The sequence below is a fragment of the Condylura cristata genome, unplaced genomic scaffold (genome assembly GCF_000260355.1).
Source record: "Condylura cristata isolate star-nosed mole 26May11 unplaced genomic scaffold, ConCri1.0 scaffold00022, whole genome shotgun sequence".
NCBI classification, from domain to species: Eukaryota; Metazoa; Chordata; class Mammalia; order Eulipotyphla; family Talpidae; genus Condylura; species Condylura cristata.
The window spans coordinates 29,463,206-29,481,911 of NW_004567123.1; the positions used below are offsets into that span (position 1 = coordinate 29,463,206).

The window sequence follows — 18,706 nt, forward strand, 5'->3', positions numbered from 1 at the left end:
GCCATGTGGGTCACCTCCGGGCCAGGGATCTAACTCACACTGAAGCGGCTGAGTCCAGCTTGCAGTGCTGCGTCCTAACCCGTTACGCCACCAGGGAGGGCCTAAAGGACTTGCTTTTAATAGAGAATGGAGCAAGCCACAGAGGGAGAGAAATGTGAAAAATTCTTGCCCACACAGCCCCTTAGCCCAGCAACAAGAGTCTCTTCTCTTAAAGATGGAAGCGTTTATCATCCTGCTCCACATAAATATTTTCTTCCTTCTGTTCGGGATTCTCAGGCTTAGGACATCAGAAAGGTCAACGCAAATCTCCTGCCCCTGTCAGGTTCCTCCAGTGCCCCCACCTGGCTCAGGTGCATCCTTACCCATGAAGCCCCCTGCCACCCCAGTGACCAGTGCTGGCCCCATGTCCAGTGACCTCCCGCGCCAGCTTCCTGCCTTCCAGACACAGTTTCTCCACAACACATATCCCACCTGCGTATGTTTCCATGGGACCTAGTGTCTGTCTCTCTCCTCTCTCTAGCATTTAGGTGCATGATCACCAGATCTGGAACTTTCCTGCTCACTGACTCTGTTGGATGCCTGGATGGTGATTGGGCAGCTTAAGAGATTCCCAAGAGCCACTTGGATGCCACGTGATCTTTGCCTCCAGCCCAGCCTTAGACTCCGCCACAGAGCGTTAGATGGCTCTGGTGGCTGTTTCTGGGCAGGAGACACTGAGCGACGCTTCTGACCTGCCCCCCTCCCTTTCCCACGCAGGCGACTACACCACACACAACGGAGCTCCCACACCAGCCAAGGAGGGAGACCCAGACCGGCCGCATCGGGCCTCGGACGGCAAACTCCGTGGCAGGGCTAAACGCGGCAGCGACCCCTCCCCGGCCGGGGACAGTGAGATTGAGGTAACTTGGAGGCATCTCCAGAGTGACCGGACCGGAGGTGGGGGACAGGGTTCCCCCCGAGTACATGGGGGCGAATGACCTTTCAGGAGGAAGTGTCAGAGGAAAGAGCACTTGCGGGGAAGCCGGGAACTATTCAGGTGACCCCAGGGGTGGGCCTGAAGAGTGACCCCAGGAGATAGGCAAGCACTGTGGGTCTCCAACTTAACCAGGAGAAGAATCACCTGGTACCAGGTACCAGTAGCCAGCTGGCCAGGTGGGCCTGGGGCAGGGCCCCCACCCAGGAGGGTCACACCTGGGGCCGCATGAGAATCACCTGAATAGCAGGTGCTCAGCCCTCCCATGGGGTAAACATCCAGGGCAGAGCTACAGGTTCCCCAGGGGGGCCCATGTGCTCAGCCTGTGACCCACCCCGGGGGCAGGAGGCTGCCTCTGTGAGCTACATCTGTCCTGGACTCTAAGGTTCGCAGACAGGGTCTCTTGACTCGGACTGCTTGAGTCTCTCCTGGAAGCTTTGAGAAAGCTTCCTTCTCGAGCTGCCTGCTAGATCCATTACAACAGAGTCCTTGAGGGTGGGGCCAGCATCAGTAGTTTCAAGCTCCCCCTGGTGACTCCTGTGTGCAGCCAGACAGAAGCGCTGGTCTAAGGGATGAACCCGCTTTTATGATAATAAAGCAAAGTGAGAGGTGAACCGTCAGCACTGACATGCCCCCAGCAAAAAGAAGCACATGCCGGAGAGGGGAGCACAGTGATGCAGGGGGCTTGATGCGTGCCCTGCAAGAGTCGGCTGTTTCCCAGGGAGGAAGTGGGTGTGGTGCTGGCTTGGTTTTCTTTACGCAAGGCAGCCACTTGTTGGCACGAGTGTGCCGGGGGTGAAGTAGTATTGGCCAAGCCCGAGTCGGGGCCAAGAAATCCGCCTCGTCTTAACATCCGCGTTCAGAATTCTGCTCGACTTACACAGCAGCTATCCACGCAGTATCCTAAGGAACGTCACTGTCATCACTTCCTTTAAGTCCATGTCACTTGACACATGCCGGCTGGAGTGGCCGCTTATGACAAGTCTCATAAGCCATTTCCTCTGAGAGCTTTGCCCCCAACCTACCCTGGGGTTCTGCCACACAGCAAGCGTTCCCACTGCTCATGGGACTGTTTTCAGTCCAAGGGATTCTGTTCTTGCTTTTCCTCTAATTCTTAAAACTCACACACACAGCCTTGCAACACTGAGGTGACTTTGCACACTCCCTCAGTGGGGTTAAGCCTTCGAAACAGACTAGAAGAAAATTTGTTGACGTCAGGTATTCCCTGCTCTCTTCCCTCCCATCCTTTCTGTATTTTCTACCAACTTGAAGCTATGGTGCTTCCACACATGCGTTAATAATTCTCTTTTGAGTATAGGTCACCTAACATGGTGGAGAGCAGTGGCGGGGGGGGGAGGGGGGAAAGGTGGAGAGACAATTTTCCATGGAGCTGAGAAGGGGGCGAGGGTACCTGGAAGTCAAAGATGTGGGGTGATGTGATTCTGGAAACATCTGCTCCTTGATTCCAAGGAGTGCCACTGGGCAAGAGCTGTTGAAAGGTGTGAGCACTGTGCTTAATGTCAGCGTGGAGGGTTTGCCTGGGTCACACCTCTTAAGTCTTTGGCAGTTTTGCTAATAACTGAAGCCCACAAGAGAAAAATTATAGAGAGAAGTGGAAAGGAAGGAAATTCTAAGTATGTATTCACTAAAATCCTTCAGCAGCAAGTGCCAGAATCCAACCAAAGTTCCCTTAAATGACTAAACAGGATTTATCTTCAGGATCCAGGGATTCTCTTGGCACCCAAGGGCAGTGCCAGAGAGGTATCCGCAGGTACTGGAACCAAAAGGTAGCTGGGTGAGGAGATGTGTTTATGCCTTTGTGCTCACATGCCACAGGGAAGGTGTTAAGAGCCCCAGACAGCAGTGTCTTTCCACAGCCCCATGCACGTGTGACTGGGCCCGTCCAGGACCTTCTCCAGGCCCCTCACCCTAGGGCTTCTAGAAGCCAGGACCTAGAAAAGTGCTGAAGATGGAGTTGCCTCTCCGTCTTTCACCTGCAGAATGGCCCCCAGAAACTTACCCACCGAAGCTCTAGGACAGGAGGTTTGAAGAGATACAGACACCAGGACTGGGTGTTTTTAAACTGCAGGCTTCTCCTTTAAATCAATAGTTTTCAGACATTGTTTACCAAATAATATGATGATGGCATGCTGGTCCTGCACATACTTGTACATACATGTAACTAGACTGAAAGATTCAGTAAATAACACTCAAGTGCTAATTGCTTTGAAACCCCCTCGTACTAATTGACTCTTTTCGTTCTAGCTTCTAGAGACTCTTGTCTCTTTTCCTTGAAAGGCCTGGTACATGCCAATGTATAACTATGGCCACTGACCTGAGGAGAGTCTGCTAAACTGGCCCATGCAAGATGGCAGACTGTAGGTGATAGTTGCCCCCACACGTACCAGAAACATAGATAATCAACAGTGTTCTTAAAAATAATGATCGCGTGGAGGGAGGGAAGTGCACTGGACTATGGTGATGGCACACGGGTGATTTGGTGATGGGAGACCCAAGTGAATTGCAACTGAGATGGAAAAATGCACAAAAATATGTAAAAATAAACTAATATAATAAAAAGAAGTGATCGCCAGGAAGTGAGGAAAACCAACAGCAGGAAAAATCAAGGTCAAGGTGGATGAATAGGATAAATGAAAGGAGAGGTAATTTAAAAGAAAAAAATTTAGAAAAATTCTGAATGGTTTTCATATAGAGATTTAAGGAAATCTTGTGTCTATAAAATAAGAAGGGTGACTCCTGGAAAGGGAGCACACAGAGGTAAGAAAGGGTAACAGTGGTGAGCAAAAGTTTACTAGATGGCTGACAGGGGAAGCTTAAGAAATCTCCCTGAATATAGGTCAAAAAGACAAAATCACAGAAAAAATACTTTTAAAGGTAAGCAATATCGATTCACGAGATCTAATTTGACTATTGGGAACTTCAGAAGGTGGAAAAAAGAGGAGGGAATTATTTGAAGAAATAAAATTGAACAAACTTAAGTGCAGAATGGGATGAATGGGAAAAGACCACACCTATGTATATATAATCTTATGGAACTTGAGAATACCAAGTATAAAATAAAGATCCTTTAAAAAAAAATCTAGCAAGAAAAGAAGCAAAGTTTACAAAAGATTGAAAATCAAGGAAACATCAGACTACTTCAGTCATTCTGGATAGATATGGAGCGTAATGGAGGGATTCTTTCAAAGATGTAGAGGATTTTGTTTTCCAGCTGGAATTCTGTAGCCAGAGGTATTGTCAAAGAAAATAAGGGTAACGGATTTGGAAGAATTCAGATTACTTTCTATGCACCCTTTCAGAGAGAGCAACTAAAGGGTGTATGTACTCAAGCAAAACAGGGAAGAAAACCACATGGAATTCAGGAAACAGTAGATCTGACTCTGAAATGCAGAAAAAAGGAACTCACAGGATACCAGCTTTACAGCAAGCCTAGAGATGACCTAGTCCACAGTGAAACATTCCGTCATTTTCAATATAGCACATTTTCAATACAGAGCATGTGACTGATTTTGATATTGTAATGAAGGCAATTTATGGCAAACAAGAAGAGAATTAAAGCAATTAATAAAACTCCAGGCCCCCCCCCCCAAAAAAAAGTGATGCAAGACAAGCATAATTCCTAGAAGGAGAAACAAAATTGGCACGGTTTTAGTTGGGAGGGAGTTCACAGAAGGAGAATACCTGCATCTTTCATGGTAAGAATGGCCCTTAATGTGGTTCACGGGATTATTTTGTTGGACACACATTACTTGATTCTGCAGTGAAGACTAATCACAAGAATTAATCATAGTGAATGCTCTTTAACTCTTAACCAACTTTTAAAATCAACACACAGAGCACAGGAAAGTGTAATCATAAAATCAAATGCACCAGCCATTGTATCCACACTGAGAACACAAAAGTAAGGCTAATGCTTGATAGATACTGGAAAGGAAAGGAAGTAGGGACAGCAATGTCCATCCCTTCCATATTGAACCTACTGCTTTATTCAAGGGAGAATAGAAGGTCCAGAGCTGAATGAAATTGGAGATAGAGACAAAAATAAAAAGGTCTGAAGAAATGGGGGAGACTGCCATCAGCAAAGCCCAAATCGTTCAGCCTGTCCAGTCAAAAGATGTTGCCTAAAGTTGACAAGGCAGTAAGTGAAAGTATAATTCAAATTAAATAGAATTATGGATTCCGGTAGAATTCTAATCACTTAGAATTGTGGCAGTGGCCAGCAGAATCACTACCAACGTAAATGGCCACCAGAAGTGGCGTCAGGGCACTCGGTGTTAAGATCTTTATTGTTGTGTTTGGACCAGATTCCTGCTCTGTGTGGAAGCCCCTTGTTTCTGGCCCCTAGCGACTTGCTAGGAGCCCAGAATTGGCCATCAGAACACACAGCTAAGGCTAGTTCCTGCCTCGGTCCTGTGAGTTGGATGTTTTATAACTTAAAGATAATGTTTTCCAAGACTTGTTTTCCTCCTAGGAAATTGCTTTCTGCAGACTCTAAGTCAGATGAAGCAGGCCCATTTGTCCCCATTCTCTCCCTCTCTTTCATCACAGCGTGTGTTCGTGTGGGACCTGGACGAGACCATCATTATTTTTCACTCCTTACTCACGGGGACCTTTGCGTCCAGATACGGGAAGGTAAGAATCTATCTTGTCTCTTTTTTTTCCCTTTCAGCATAAAGGTCTGTCCAGCTGATGTGTCCTGGCAACGGTGGGGGCAGTTTATGACGGAATCCCACCAAAGTTGCCCTGTGGGTCGGCCTGGGTTTGAGAGCACCTACAGAATTTTCCCTTGACATGTGAAAAGTTGATTAGCTGCTCCTTCTATTGCCTTTCACGCCTCTTCTCCCAATACATGGAGTGTCCACTATCCACCTGATGAGCTGTAAGCTGTGGTCATCTGCTCCCTCCCTCCTGAGAGGGCTGGACCAGGCTGCAGCCAAAAACAATAATCCTAACTAAAAAACGAGGTAAAGCACTTTTCTTCTCCCCTCTTGTTTAGCTTAGTGTGTTTAGCTTAGTGTCTTCAGAAGATGAATTTAATTTTCCTTCCTTTTTTTCCTGAGACAAGAGGGGGCATTAGTCAGCTCCAGGATGGCTCTTAGCAACCGTTTTGCAAATGTATCATCAACAAATTATGTCAGAGAGCCAACCAGTTGGAATTCCGGGCAGATGCTCTCAGCTGATTGCGGGTTAATGGAGGAAAATAGTGAAACCACCTTAACAATTCCAAAATGAACCCAACTGCTAAAATCCAACCCCTGCCGATCCTTGGCCGTGACTCTTTAACAGGTAGAGACTGCAGACGTCTGCATCTGTCTCAGCGAGACAGGTAGGGGTGGGAGGCAACGCTTTGGAGGACAGGTGAGTTGTCCTGTCCCGAGGGGAGTGACACGAAGCACCGCCTCCATGCTGGTTGGGAACTGTGAGTCTCACCAGCGCCTGGAAAATATTTCTGTTTCTGTTTAGAGACCAGGAGTATGATGTGACATCACCTCATGGCTTTCCCAGCTGCTCGTGTTTTTTATAGGGGTTATAACAAGCTGGATGTATAATTAGTAAGATAGATTTATCGTCTGCCATTATGTTGTAAAGAATATAAAAATGGTGTTGGTGGTGCAGAAATCTCCTGCCACTTAGGAATGCTGTTAATATGTCTAGCAGTGCCTGCGGGAAATCCGGCACGTTGGGGCTGTTCGTGGCGAAAGTAAAGGGTGGCAGAGCCCGGAGCGGCTGAAAACGCCAGGGAGGGCACTTGCTATCCAAAGAGGCAGCCGTAGTGAGCTGCCCGTGAGGTCTGGGTGGCCAGGGTATTGCTAACCACAGTCACCTCCTCTGAGCAGCCTTCCTTTGCTCTCCGTGCCTTGTGGGTCTTCCTCACTTTCAAGTTTCAAAGCAGTTTGGTTCTCGTGGGTTGTGCTGAGTTTTGCCATGCTGAGTGTGATTTTTTCTTCTGGTAGCTCACCAGCACCCCTTAAACCCAGCAGCCCAGGGCCCTGCCAGCAGCCTCTCTCTGGCCCTCCCTTCTAATCCCACCCACCTTCCCCTGGCCTCCTTTCTGGCTTGTCAGCCTCCACTCATGTCCCTCACTGCCCCAGCGGAGGGCTCAGCCTAAAATACAGGTCAGCTCAGACTACTCCCCACTGCTGAAAAGCCACCAGCATCTACCTCTCTCTGGACAAATCCCTGCCCCAGCCTCCTGGCCCTTCGTGCCTGGCCCCTGCCTCTTTCCCAATGTCCGTCCTGAGTAGCTGTCCTGGAACCTGTCACGGTCTCTCCCATCTCTGCTGGGTTTCTCCAAGATGCAGGTAGCTGCAGTCCTGGGTCAAGGGAGGATGTTTCGGTCAAATCCAAACCATGTGGGCAATGGCGGTCCCAATGTCTCTGCCACCGAGCCGAGACCCCCATCAGGATTTGCCCTGCAAGTTTGTGAAATTGCACCCTACATCACGTGCACAGCAGTGAAATCACCCTGTGGTGCAGTTCTTGGAACAACTACGTGACATAGTTGGAGAGTGATCCCAGGAAGCACTGGGGGCATGGTGGGGAGCTTGGAGAGGACCTGTCTGGGCACCTGAAGAGTCAGAACACACCTCAGAGCTGACTCTGCCAAGGGGCAGGGCTGGAATATTTACCTACAGGTCCACTTTCCTCATGTCCTGAGGGCTTCTTCTGGAAGTACCTCCCTCCCCCTGGTCTGCCCCCAGGAAGCCCCCCGGGGGGGGGGGGGATCACGGATGCCAACAGTGGAAAGGTACAGGAATGGTGACACGAGGCGGGCATAGGAGAGGAACACACTAGAAGCTTCTGCTATCACCCAGAATGTTCTAGATTCTTTTTCTGTTACTAGGTTAAATCTTCTCTTCAGTTCTCATTTTAAATATGGCTTCCTCCCTGAGGACTTTCCTAACCACGCCCCTCCATCTAAATGGCATTTCTTCCCCTAGCTGTATTTTCTGTGTATATTAATTTGCATTTGTTGTCTGCCTCCCTTCCAGGCTGTAGGTGCCATGAGGGTAGGGACCATGAGCATTTTATATCAGCCCAGCCGAGCCTGGTGCATCGGTCAGAATTGCTCATAAATATTCCTTGAAGGAACCAGGATGATGCTCTAGAATAAACCTGCGTAAAGACAGTTCCATTTTTTTCTGTTTTGTTCTATTTTATTCATTGCTTTAGATCTCAGGGCATCGAACCTACCCCCACCTCCTTCTACACACACACACATAATATCAAATAAATATTTGTTGAATGAAGAAAGGAAGGAAGGAAAATGGTATCAAAACAAAAAATTCCTAACTGATGGCCACCAGCCAAATTCAGCCTGCAGACATTTTCGTTTGGCCCCTTGAGTGTTGGAAAAAATGTGAATTTGTCGCCAACGTTTAAAAACCAGGAGATTGCGCAGACCAAAACAATCTAGATTTTCAACTCTTCTTGAAAATTTAGAAAATCTGGCAGCCCTGCTCTCACTCCCCCGGGCAGCAATCAGTAGGCTGAGGAGCGACGGCAGGCTTGGCAGAGTGGACGTGCTCTCGTCCGCTGGCAACCCCACCTGCCTGTGGAACTCGTCTGTGGGACCCTCCTGCCCCCTCGGCATCTGAGTTTCAACATCTGTCCTAGGATCACGGAAAGAGCTGGAAGGGCCTAGGAGGCCATCCTGACGATTAGTCTCCACAGGATCACCCAGGAAATGAGAAGTCAGGTCCCAGGCTCATCTGTCTCCCTGAGTACAGGTCCAGAGAAAACTGAGTCCCCAGGGCACCTATCCCATGTTGGCTGCTCTTCTAGAATGTTCCATTCCCCCCTTCAGCTCAGTCTTTGGTTTTGGGCTTTTTGTTGTTGTTTTTGGATTTTTGTGTGTGTTCCTGTTTTGGGTTTTGTTTGTTTGTTTGTTTGTTTGTTTGTTTGTTTTTGCTAAATCCAGGCACCCTCAGAGGATACAAAATAACCATGACTTAAAGTTTATTTCTCTCATCTGGCAGTGCAAGCACTTCAAGGCTTCTTCCTTCTCGTTCTCTGCCATCTCTGGGACATTGCCCTCATTGGCAAGAGAAAACATAACTCACCCCCATGTCTGTTTTCCAGCCAGTGAGAAGAGAGAATGGGAAAAGAGGAGTTCACCCCTTTCTTTTTATTTTCTTTCTTTCTTTCTTTCTTTTTTCCCCTCTCTTTAAGGCCAGACCCAGAAGTTGACCATATCATTTTTACTCACATCCCATTGGCTAGAACTTGATTATATGACCATACCTAGCTGCAAGGGAGAATGGGAAAAATAGTCGCGGCGTGTGCCTCATTAAAATTCAGGGTGAAAAGGAGAAAGGAAGAATGAATCTTAAAGGACAACTATCAACTCCTAACACAAAGTATTATCTGACGAGAGAAATAACAACAAGAGAGAAAAATATTGATGAAAAATAAATTGAGTTCTGTTTTAAGAAGGCCAGAGAACAGCTGGATTTGTGGTCTGAAACTCCACAGAGAGGTCTGGACTGCAGCTATAAATGTGGAAGTCAGGGAGCTGTGGAGAGCCTATGGGAACAGGAGTGTGTACCCAATTTTGCAATTTTACCTGAGGCTCAGGGAGGTGGTGGACTTGCTGTCCTCACAACAAAGCTAAAATACCTGCCTTGAAGTTTGGCCCACAGCCCTTTCTCTTTGTGCTTGAAGGCAACTCCAGCCATGTGGAGTTGACCAGTCATAGCTGACACCAGGCAGGACTCAGTTTGGAGCATGGGGTGTTTAAGGTACAAAGGGACTGATTAGATCCCAGTAATTGAAAAGGTCATTGGCATCTGAGATCTAGGTCAGGCTGGATCCCAGAGCTCAAGTAGAGTCCTCAGGGCTCAGTCTCAAACCCTCAGCTAGTTTTCTTCATGGAGTGATACTCTCTCAGCAATTCCAGCTGGAAAGGAGGCTTTTTGCTTCCCAATTCCAGCCCAAGTCTCAGGCTTGAATCTCATTGGCCCAAACTGCATCCAGTGTCTGTCCACGTGCCAAGCGCGGTGGCTCTGATTGACCAGCCTCATCAGAAGCCCATCTCGGCATGAAGATAGTGGGGGAGTGAGTCACCTCCTTCCCAGTCACAAGGGGTGGGGGGCGGGCGGCTGGCCATCCATCCCTGTAGAAGAGGACATGGTGGGGAGTGCAGAGTGGGCCCAGAAGGAAGACACCTGGCACATCCACACCAAATACCAGCGGCTTTTGCCGGTTGTGGCCCTGTGCTTAGCACTTTGCAAGAAGCAGAAATCACAGCCATCAGCTGTGGTGCCAGCTCAAGAGGTGACTCGCTGTTTATGTAGGGAAACAAAACCAGTGGAGCTAAAATGATTACAAAATGATTCAAAACACAGTGAATTTTAAAACAAACTAGGCTCTCTTCCTGTCCCTCATCAGGACGCTTGCTGTTCAAGGCTGTCATCGCCCCACTTCCTTTCCGTCTCTTCCCATTCAGTGCCGAGAGCCAGAGCCGCCTCTTCTAGCTGTGCCTCCCTGCCTCTTGCATCTTGTGGAGCCATTAGAGGGTCCCTTGGGAGCAGGAGCAGCCAGTGTTTGCTGCCTTTTCATAAACTCTCCCCTCCACCTCCCTTAAAGAGTCCTTGAACTCTCTTCTTTCCGGCTGAGACGAGGCGTATCCAAGGTGGTCAGAAGCCCTTGCTTGTGATCAGGAGGGGAGTGTAGAGGGCTTAATCAGCAGTTCTCTGGGGCTCACGGTGGCCCTAAGACCCCTTTGTGCCTTGACCTCCAGGCAACTGAGTACCAGTGTACCAGTTGGCAACTCACCTGTGAGTTGTGTCTGTGTCTGTGTTTCTAATAACAGCTTTATTAAGATATAATCCACATACCATAAACTCACCACTTCAATGTATACAGTGATTCTTAGTATATTTGCAGAATTGTATAACCATCACCATTGTCCAGTTCTAGAACATTTTCATTACCCAAAAAATGATACAGCCTTCCCATTATTGATCACACCCATTTCCACTTTCCCGCAACCCTCAAACAGCCACAGACCTATTTTATATCTCCACAGATTTGCCTTTTCTGAATATTTCATATAAATGGAATCACAAAATACATGGTAGTCTTTTCGCTTATCCCCATGGTTTCAAGGTTCATCTTTTTCCCGCTACATAATCTTCCACTATACAGATACACAGATATACAGATACATTTTGTCTACCTGTTCATCAGTTGATGGACAATATGGGTTTTTTGGTTGGTTTTGAATACTGATGTCCCAGAGTAGCTGTATCATCTTATGTTCCTATAACAGTGTATAAAGTTTCCAGATTCTCTGCATCTTCAACAAGTTTATTGTTGTCTGTCTTTTGGTTATAGCTCTTAGTCATTGTGAGGCGACAGCTCACTGTGGCCTTGATTTGCATTTTCTAGTGACTACTGATGGTTTTCTCATGAGTCTGTAGGCTATTCCATGAGTCTTTGGAGAAACATCTACTCAAATCCTCTGCCCCCATTCTTTAATTGGTTTATTTACCCTTTTCTTGTTGTGTGGTGAGAGTGCTTTATTCCAGTTACTAGTTCATTATCAGGCATATGTGATTTGCAAATGTTTTCTCCCATTCTATGGGTTGTCTTTCTTTCTTGTGTGTGTGTGTGTGTGTCCCTTGAAGGTGATCAAGCATTACTGGGGCAGAGAGTTGAGCCAAGCAGCTCCCGTGGCCCAAAGGTAACTCTCAGAGGAAAGATGCTGATTCCAGCCTTTATGTGGGCACAGACCACAGGTTGGGTGCCCAGAACCAGAAATGCATATCTAAAGGTAGAGCACAGATAGCATTCATTACTCCAGCCATCCACCCAGTCATCCATCCATCCACCCATCCTTTCTTCCTTCCTTCCTTCCTTCCACTCATCCATCCTCTTAACCAGTCTATCATCCATCCCACCAACCATCGTTTTATCCTAACAATTCTTCGTTAGGATAAAATCCATCTTTTTGTCTTCTAACCAACAGTTCATCCCTTCATTCATCCTGCTTCCATCTGTCCCTCCATGCCATGTATTTATTCATTGACTCATATGCAGTTTATGAATATTTACATGTCCAGCCATGTGCTAGGGTGTAGCCAGTGGTAGAGCAGTGAACACAGTGGATGAGGTCTCTGCTTTCACGTGTACAGGAATAGGGATGAGCATGCGTCCCGGGCAACTGTTGATCTCGTTTCCTTACATCATCTGGGAGCTGTGACCTGGCCCCTCTCCCACCATATCTTGAGTGACTATCCACACAGACATTGACTCACTCAGAGTTTTGGGGTCACATGGTTGTGGTTCTGGTCTTTCAGAGCAGAATTCATAGGGAACCTCCAACCACAGGCATAGCCCACAGGCATAGCGACATACAGTGCTCTCAACCCTGGGGGCAGAAATGGAACAAGCCACATCTTACACCCCTCTCACAGGTGAAAGCCCAGCAGAACTGGACACCCGGAAGCCTCCGGAGAGGATGCTGTTGGAAAGGGTTTCCTGCCCCCTTTAGGGTCACTTTTTTACGTCTTACCTCTTTTTTTTTTAAGATTTATTTTTATTTTTTTACTCATACAGAACTGGGGTACAAGCCAGAGATGAGGTGGGTGAGAGGATTCACCAGAGCGGGGAGCAGAACAGGCAGATGGACGAAGTACACTGCTGAGGGGAGCAGCGGGCGGGTCAGGAGAGGTCTGCCGAGCCTTGTGGATCTCCTCCTGGACAGGCGGGGATCGAACTCATGTAGAAGTGGCTTAAGCTTCTTAGTGCTGTGCTTTAACCCGCTGCGCCACCAGGGAGGGCCACATGTTACTCTTTTAACTGTCGGCCTGTACCTCAACTTGCAACATCATTATTCTTCCTAAATATCTGCTGAGTTTCATCCTCTTCTCTCCAGCTCTGCCACTGTCAAGTCCAGTCCAGGCAGTGCCTCTCTCTTTCCTCTGCTTCCCACATCCCCTGTCCGCTGGCAGCCAGAACAACAGTTGCGAGTCCACACTGCCCTCCTCACCCCTGCTAGAGACCATTCGGTGGTGCCCACTGCTCTTAAGGCAGACTTCACCATGACCTTCCAGTCCCTGCAAGTTCTGGTCCCCGCTGACCTTTCCAGCCTAACCTCCCCACTCTACCCTCAGCTGCCACAGCAGGCTTCCACAGCAACGTCCCTGCCTGCTGCCAGCCTGTGGCATCCCGTTCCTCTGCCTGGCACACACCTCCCACCCTCTCTTAGCCTGCTAAAGCCTTGGGAAAGTCTCTCCAACCTTCCCGATGAGGCTCAACCCCCGCTTGCTCATAGCACCTTGGTGCTTGCCGTAGCGGTTTGTAGGCACTCGTTTGTTGTTGTGATTATTGGACTACGGAATCGTGCTGTGATTATTGGACTACGGAATCATGCCATCATCAGTGGCACCACTGTAGCAGATACTGTCGCTGCTCCCCCATAGTACCTCTGTTCCCATGGGCATGGTGTCTTCCCTCTGCAAGGACCCGCGACCCTCTGGGGTGCTCTGTACACTCTCCCAGGTGTCCCCACAGTGACGGGGCCACCGCTGACTGTAGCAGTGACCTGTGGGTTGTCAGTTTCCTTCCTCTTCCCCCCTTACTTCCATACCCCGTCTGGGTCATCACCCAGATAAACCTCTTGCATCTGCATCCTACCTCCAGGGAGGAGCTGGGGAGACCCAGATAAGACACTGAGGTGTGAATGTTGGGACTTCTGCCTGATGGGAAGTCATGATAGGAACCAGTCACAGGCCTGTCGTGAACTACACCCTCCTGGCTTCCTGGTGTGGCCAGGGTCCACATCACCAGAGAGCTGCTAGAAATGCAAAGCTTGCCCTCCCCCCCCACCACCACCACCAAGCATACTGAATTAGGATGGTCATTGAACGGGACCGCAGGTGATTCTTTCACACTGTGCTGTCTGCAGAAGGAGACATTTCACTTCCGCTGGTGAGGGCTGCATCCTGGATCCAGCCAGTCTGCCGGCCCCTTTGTGTATCTGGAAAGGGGAGGTTACCAAGAGCCTGGGAGACCTGGCCCATCACCCCTGCTCGCACCCCCTTCCCTGGCTCCTCGGTCCTACTGACCAGCCCCTGTCTGCCCCCACTCCTCAGTGGGTGTTACGACATGAGGCTGGCTGGGATTCCGGAATCTGGTGCCCAGCACCACGCTGTCCAATGCAGTTGGCCATACGCTACGTGGCCTGCCTGTTACCACCTTATAAACCAAGAAGGGCGGAAAAAAACAAAACAAAAACAAAAAGCCTGGCTTTGTACCCAGCCGTTAAAAGCTGTTTGTAGAAGTTGCTAAGGTTCAAATCAAAAGTGCCCTCCCCAGAGAACTTTAGTTAATGCAGAGGACCAGCGAGTTTCTCCTTGTCTTTCCTTTTCCCCTTCTACCTTGAGCTGAGCTCTAATTCACTTCTGCTGCTCAGACATCTAGAACTTTCCATCCTTTGACAAACACAAGCCAAAGTGCTTAAGGACATCTGTTTATTTTATTTCTTTAATGAGAAAACCTTCCCATTTCTCCGGGCTCAGCTGTGTTTATTTACACTGTGTTAGCATGTGAGGCCAGCACCTTGAAAGTTTAAAGACCTGGCCGGGCCCTCGCAGCAGTCGAGGCTCTGAAATGGAGTCGCCCTGCCCAAGGAAAACAGAGTCCTTGGAACTCTATAAAATAGATTTTCAAAATAAATACTGCCTAATTCACTCGGTAGATGTGGATTAAGTCAAGATGAATACAATTTGGGAAGGATTTTCTGAGGAAGTCGGAGATTTCTTTCCCCCACTGGGGGTTAAACCTTGTATTTAAATCTCCTTCTTTCCCTCTCCAGCTCTCTCTTCTGCTAAGTAAAAATTAGTTAGTCTCGGAGGCTAATAACGGAAAGGTAGCTTTGATTGGCCCTCCCGGCCGTGGGTCTTTCCTTTGTCAGTGCAGGGTGCTGACGGAATGACTTGGTACCCTCCACAGGGCAGCGGCGAAAGCCTGCGTGGGCATCCGGCGGGTGGGCCGGAGGAGGTTGGAAATACTTTCAAATATGTCCCAGCAGAGGGTGACAGCTGGCGGGGCCCTGGGCAGGGGCTGGGTACCCTTTGTAGATTTAATCCTCTGTAATGGTTCCCCCCCTTCCCCCCAGCCTATGGGTCTCCTGGCCAAGTGCCTCTGCTTATATATTTTAGAGCATTAAAGGATTATTCCCAACATAAAATGTGTTTCAGAGGTGGTTTGGGGTTGTCTGAAAAGTACCCATTAGCAGCGACTTTCTTTGAAGCCCCATGCTCTCTGCCGCTTGGAGAGAGCCATCTCCTTGAAGAACCTCTCCACACGACATAGTTGAGGGTTTGTGAGCTAGTTAAGACTCCTGAGTGCTCCTAATTTTCCACCCACAGATTTAACAAATGCTGACTGCTTGACTAGACTTCTTTTGCCAACTTTCCCCCACCTTTCAATGAATGCTGCTGCAGGGCATCTGGGGGAAAAAAAGAAAAGAAAACAAAACAAAACAAAACAAAACAAAAAACCAAGAAGGACTCAAGTCGCCTGTGCATAACCTACAGCAAATTGTCGGTTGGGTCAGAGTGAGTTCTTTTGTCTTCCTAAATACAGGGGTGGCTGCTCACAATGATAAGTGGTGAAAAAAAGCCCAGCTATCCTAAGAACTTAAATAATGGGGACAATTCCCTTTACATTGAACTAGCAGGTTGAGACCCGGTCTCCCCCAAGGGCCCACCTGCACTTTTCACGGTACTTATTCCCAACAATAGGGGTCTTGAGCTGGCCCAAAGACTTCTGGGATTCCCATGAGCCTTTGGTGATGAGGTGAGTGGCAGGACCGTGTGAGTGCGGTTGTTTGCCTTTGACAGGGAAATGGGAGGTTTCCCCCATCACGCCTGCTTCCCACACCTCCTCTGCGAATTAGTGAACTGGTAGGCCCTGACGGCAGAGAGCTCTCATCAGTCCCCGGATAGGGCTAATTCAAATAGAAATATGTGGTCTCAGAATCTCTTTGGAAATGCCCATCAATGCATGAATGGAGAAAGGCATCTCTGGATAGTCATGCAGGGGAGTAATTTCCAGCCATACAAAGGGAGGGAGACCTGATACCGTGGAAGAATTCCAACTGTGGAAGAATCCTCCAGACGAGATAGTGCATGAAAAAAGGCAGACACAAAAGGTCCTTGTGTGATTGCATTTACATGAAATAGGCAGGATAGTGAAATCCGCAGAGAGAAAATGCAAATTGGTGGTTGCTAGAGTCAGAGGAATGGGGGAGCAACGTTTCATGGTTATGGGGTCCCCTTTTGGGGTGATGAAAATATTTTGGAACTAGACAGAGGTGGTGACCACACATCACTATGGGGGAGGCTGGGATCACTGCACATCCACTGAATTCAAAGGGCTTCACCTCACATCGTGCGAATTGCGCTTGATGGTCACTGGAACAAAGGGCTCTGACAGCAGTCTGGGCTCCCTCCTGGCCTGTGTGGCCAGCCAGTTGGTGTGTTTAGTGGGTCCTTTCTGAGAGGAATCCTGATTGGGGGTCAGGGGGTCAGGCTTAGGGGTCAAGTCCAAAGACCTGGAATAGGATCTTGTCTCCACCATTTCTGGATCTAAGAGAGGAGACAAGTAGGCTTTTTTTGTGGGTCTCAGTTTGCTTTTCTGCAAACTTGGAATGACAGTTCCTACCTCAAATGGTCTCAAAAAAACAGGCAGGGCCCTCCCTGGTGGCGCAGCGGGTTAAAGCACAACACTATGATGTGAGCCGCAACCACTTCAGCATGAGTTCGACCCCCAGCCAGGGAGGGGACCCGTCTGTCTCGCCCACTGCTCCCCTCAGCAGTGTACTTCCATCAGTCTGCCTGTTCTGTTCCCTACTTTCCCTGGTGAATCCTCTCACCCCCTGCAGCTCTGGCCTGTACCCCAGCTCTATATGCATGAATAAATAAATCTGGGGAAAAAAAAGAAAAAACAGCTGAGAATGGTGAGATTTTCCCGAAGGGACCCTGTGCAGCTGACTGAAGCTGGCAGATGGACATGCTTCACTTAAAAGTCAGGGACTTGTTTTGTTTTGTTTAAGCCTTCACTGGTTTTGGTGTTGGGGAAATACTGGCCTCGTAAGTGACTGGAGAGTGTTGCCTCCTCTCCTGTTTTCTGGAAGAGATTGTGGAGAATTTGGTGCTAATTCTTCTTGAAATGTTTGGTAGAGTTTTCCAGTGACACCATCTGGGCCTGAAGACTGTGTTTTTTCAGGAGATTTTTAACTCTGAGTGCAATTTCTTTAAGAATTTGCAGCTATTTCATCCTGGGTGAGCTTGGGTCGATTGTGGTTTTTGAGGAATTGATCTAGGTTGTTGGTTATCATATTTGTATGTCTAGAGTTACTTTTATAGAGACTTCAGTTTGTAGCCTATATAACCCACACCCAGATGCCTTAAAAGAAGAAATTGGGGGCCCTCCCTGGTGGCGCAGCAGGTTAAAGCACAGCACTAAGAAGCTAAAGCCACTTCAGCATGAGTTCTATCCCCACCCTGGAGGTGACCCACATGGCGTGGGAGACCTCTCCTGACCCACCGGTTGCTCCCCTCAGCAGAGTACTTCGTCGGTCGGCCTGTTCTGCTCCCTACTCTGTCTCTGGTGAATCCTCTCACCGCCCCTGCACCTCTGGCCTGTACCCCAGTTCTGTATGAATAAATAAATCTTTTAAACAGAAGAAGAAGAAGAAGAAATTGGTTCTCTCCCCCATGTATCTGCAACTGAGTCACTAATAATCTCCTTGATCTGGCCCTCCCTGGTGGCGCAACAGATTAAGGCACAGCACTACAAGCGAGCTGCAGCTTCAATGCAAATTTGATTCCCCACCCCGGTGACCCACATGGTGCAGCAGACCTCTCCTGGCCCGCCCGCTGCCCCCCTCAGCAGTGCAGTTCATCCATCTGCCTGTTCTGCTCCCGCTCTGGTGAATCCTCTCACCGCCCCTACAGCTCTTGCTGTACCCCAGTTCTGCATGCTTCAGGAAATACGTAATAATAATCCCCTTGGTCTTCAAGACAAATCTACAAAAAGCAGACATGGCGACCCCATTCTAGTCAGAAGGCGTCTGAAGCCCTGTCCAAAACTACCACACCCAGAAGGGGCAAAGATGGGGTCAGCTCAGAGCGCCAAAGGTCCTGTGCCTCCCAGCCCATCACCGATCCCCAATTTCCCTGACCAGTTTTTAGGCCTTCATACCACTTCCTCCCTGTGCCAGACTTCACAGTTTGGGGGCAGGGGCATTCTCCAGGCCACACCTGACTCTAAAATGTATTTTTCATTACATTTTTTAATTAGTTGACAGCTTTTAAAATGGGGAGATTTCATATGAAAATTCAGGCTTCTGCGTTCCCTTGAACCGTCAAAACATCTGGCCATGCTGCACCCACAACTGCAAATGACATGCAAAGCAGCTGCCCCCTTTAAAGGGAACAGGTAGTCTCCTGGTCCCCACGTCCCCCACCACTTCCTACTGCCTCTCGAACACTAAGAACAAACTGTCACTACTGTCTCTCTGGCTCTGGTGTCTTTTACTAAGGAGAGTTAAGGGAAAAGTTAAATGTTTGTTTTGTCAGGAATCGCAGAGTGAAAGGCCAGCAAAGCCGTGTGTTTACCTGAGCCAATTCACACTTCTGAGTGAGTTGCTTAACCTCTGTACAGCTACTTGTCTTTTGTGTCTCGTCGGCAGAATGA

General features: G+C 48.5%; 1 protein-coding gene across 1 annotated transcript in view; it reads left to right on the forward strand.

The window, feature by feature from the left end:
- The window catches only part of EYA2 (EYA transcriptional coactivator and phosphatase 2), a 124,648-nt gene that overhangs the window by 63,515 nt on the left and 42,427 nt on the right, over positions 1–18,706 (forward strand). Inside the window, exons 7-8 of the mRNA XM_004687449.2 lie at positions 757–899; positions 5,543–5,626. Coding sequence (XP_004687506.1) covers positions 757–899; positions 5,543–5,626 — 227 coding nt within the window. The remainder of the gene's footprint in view (positions 1–756; positions 900–5,542; positions 5,627–18,706) is intronic.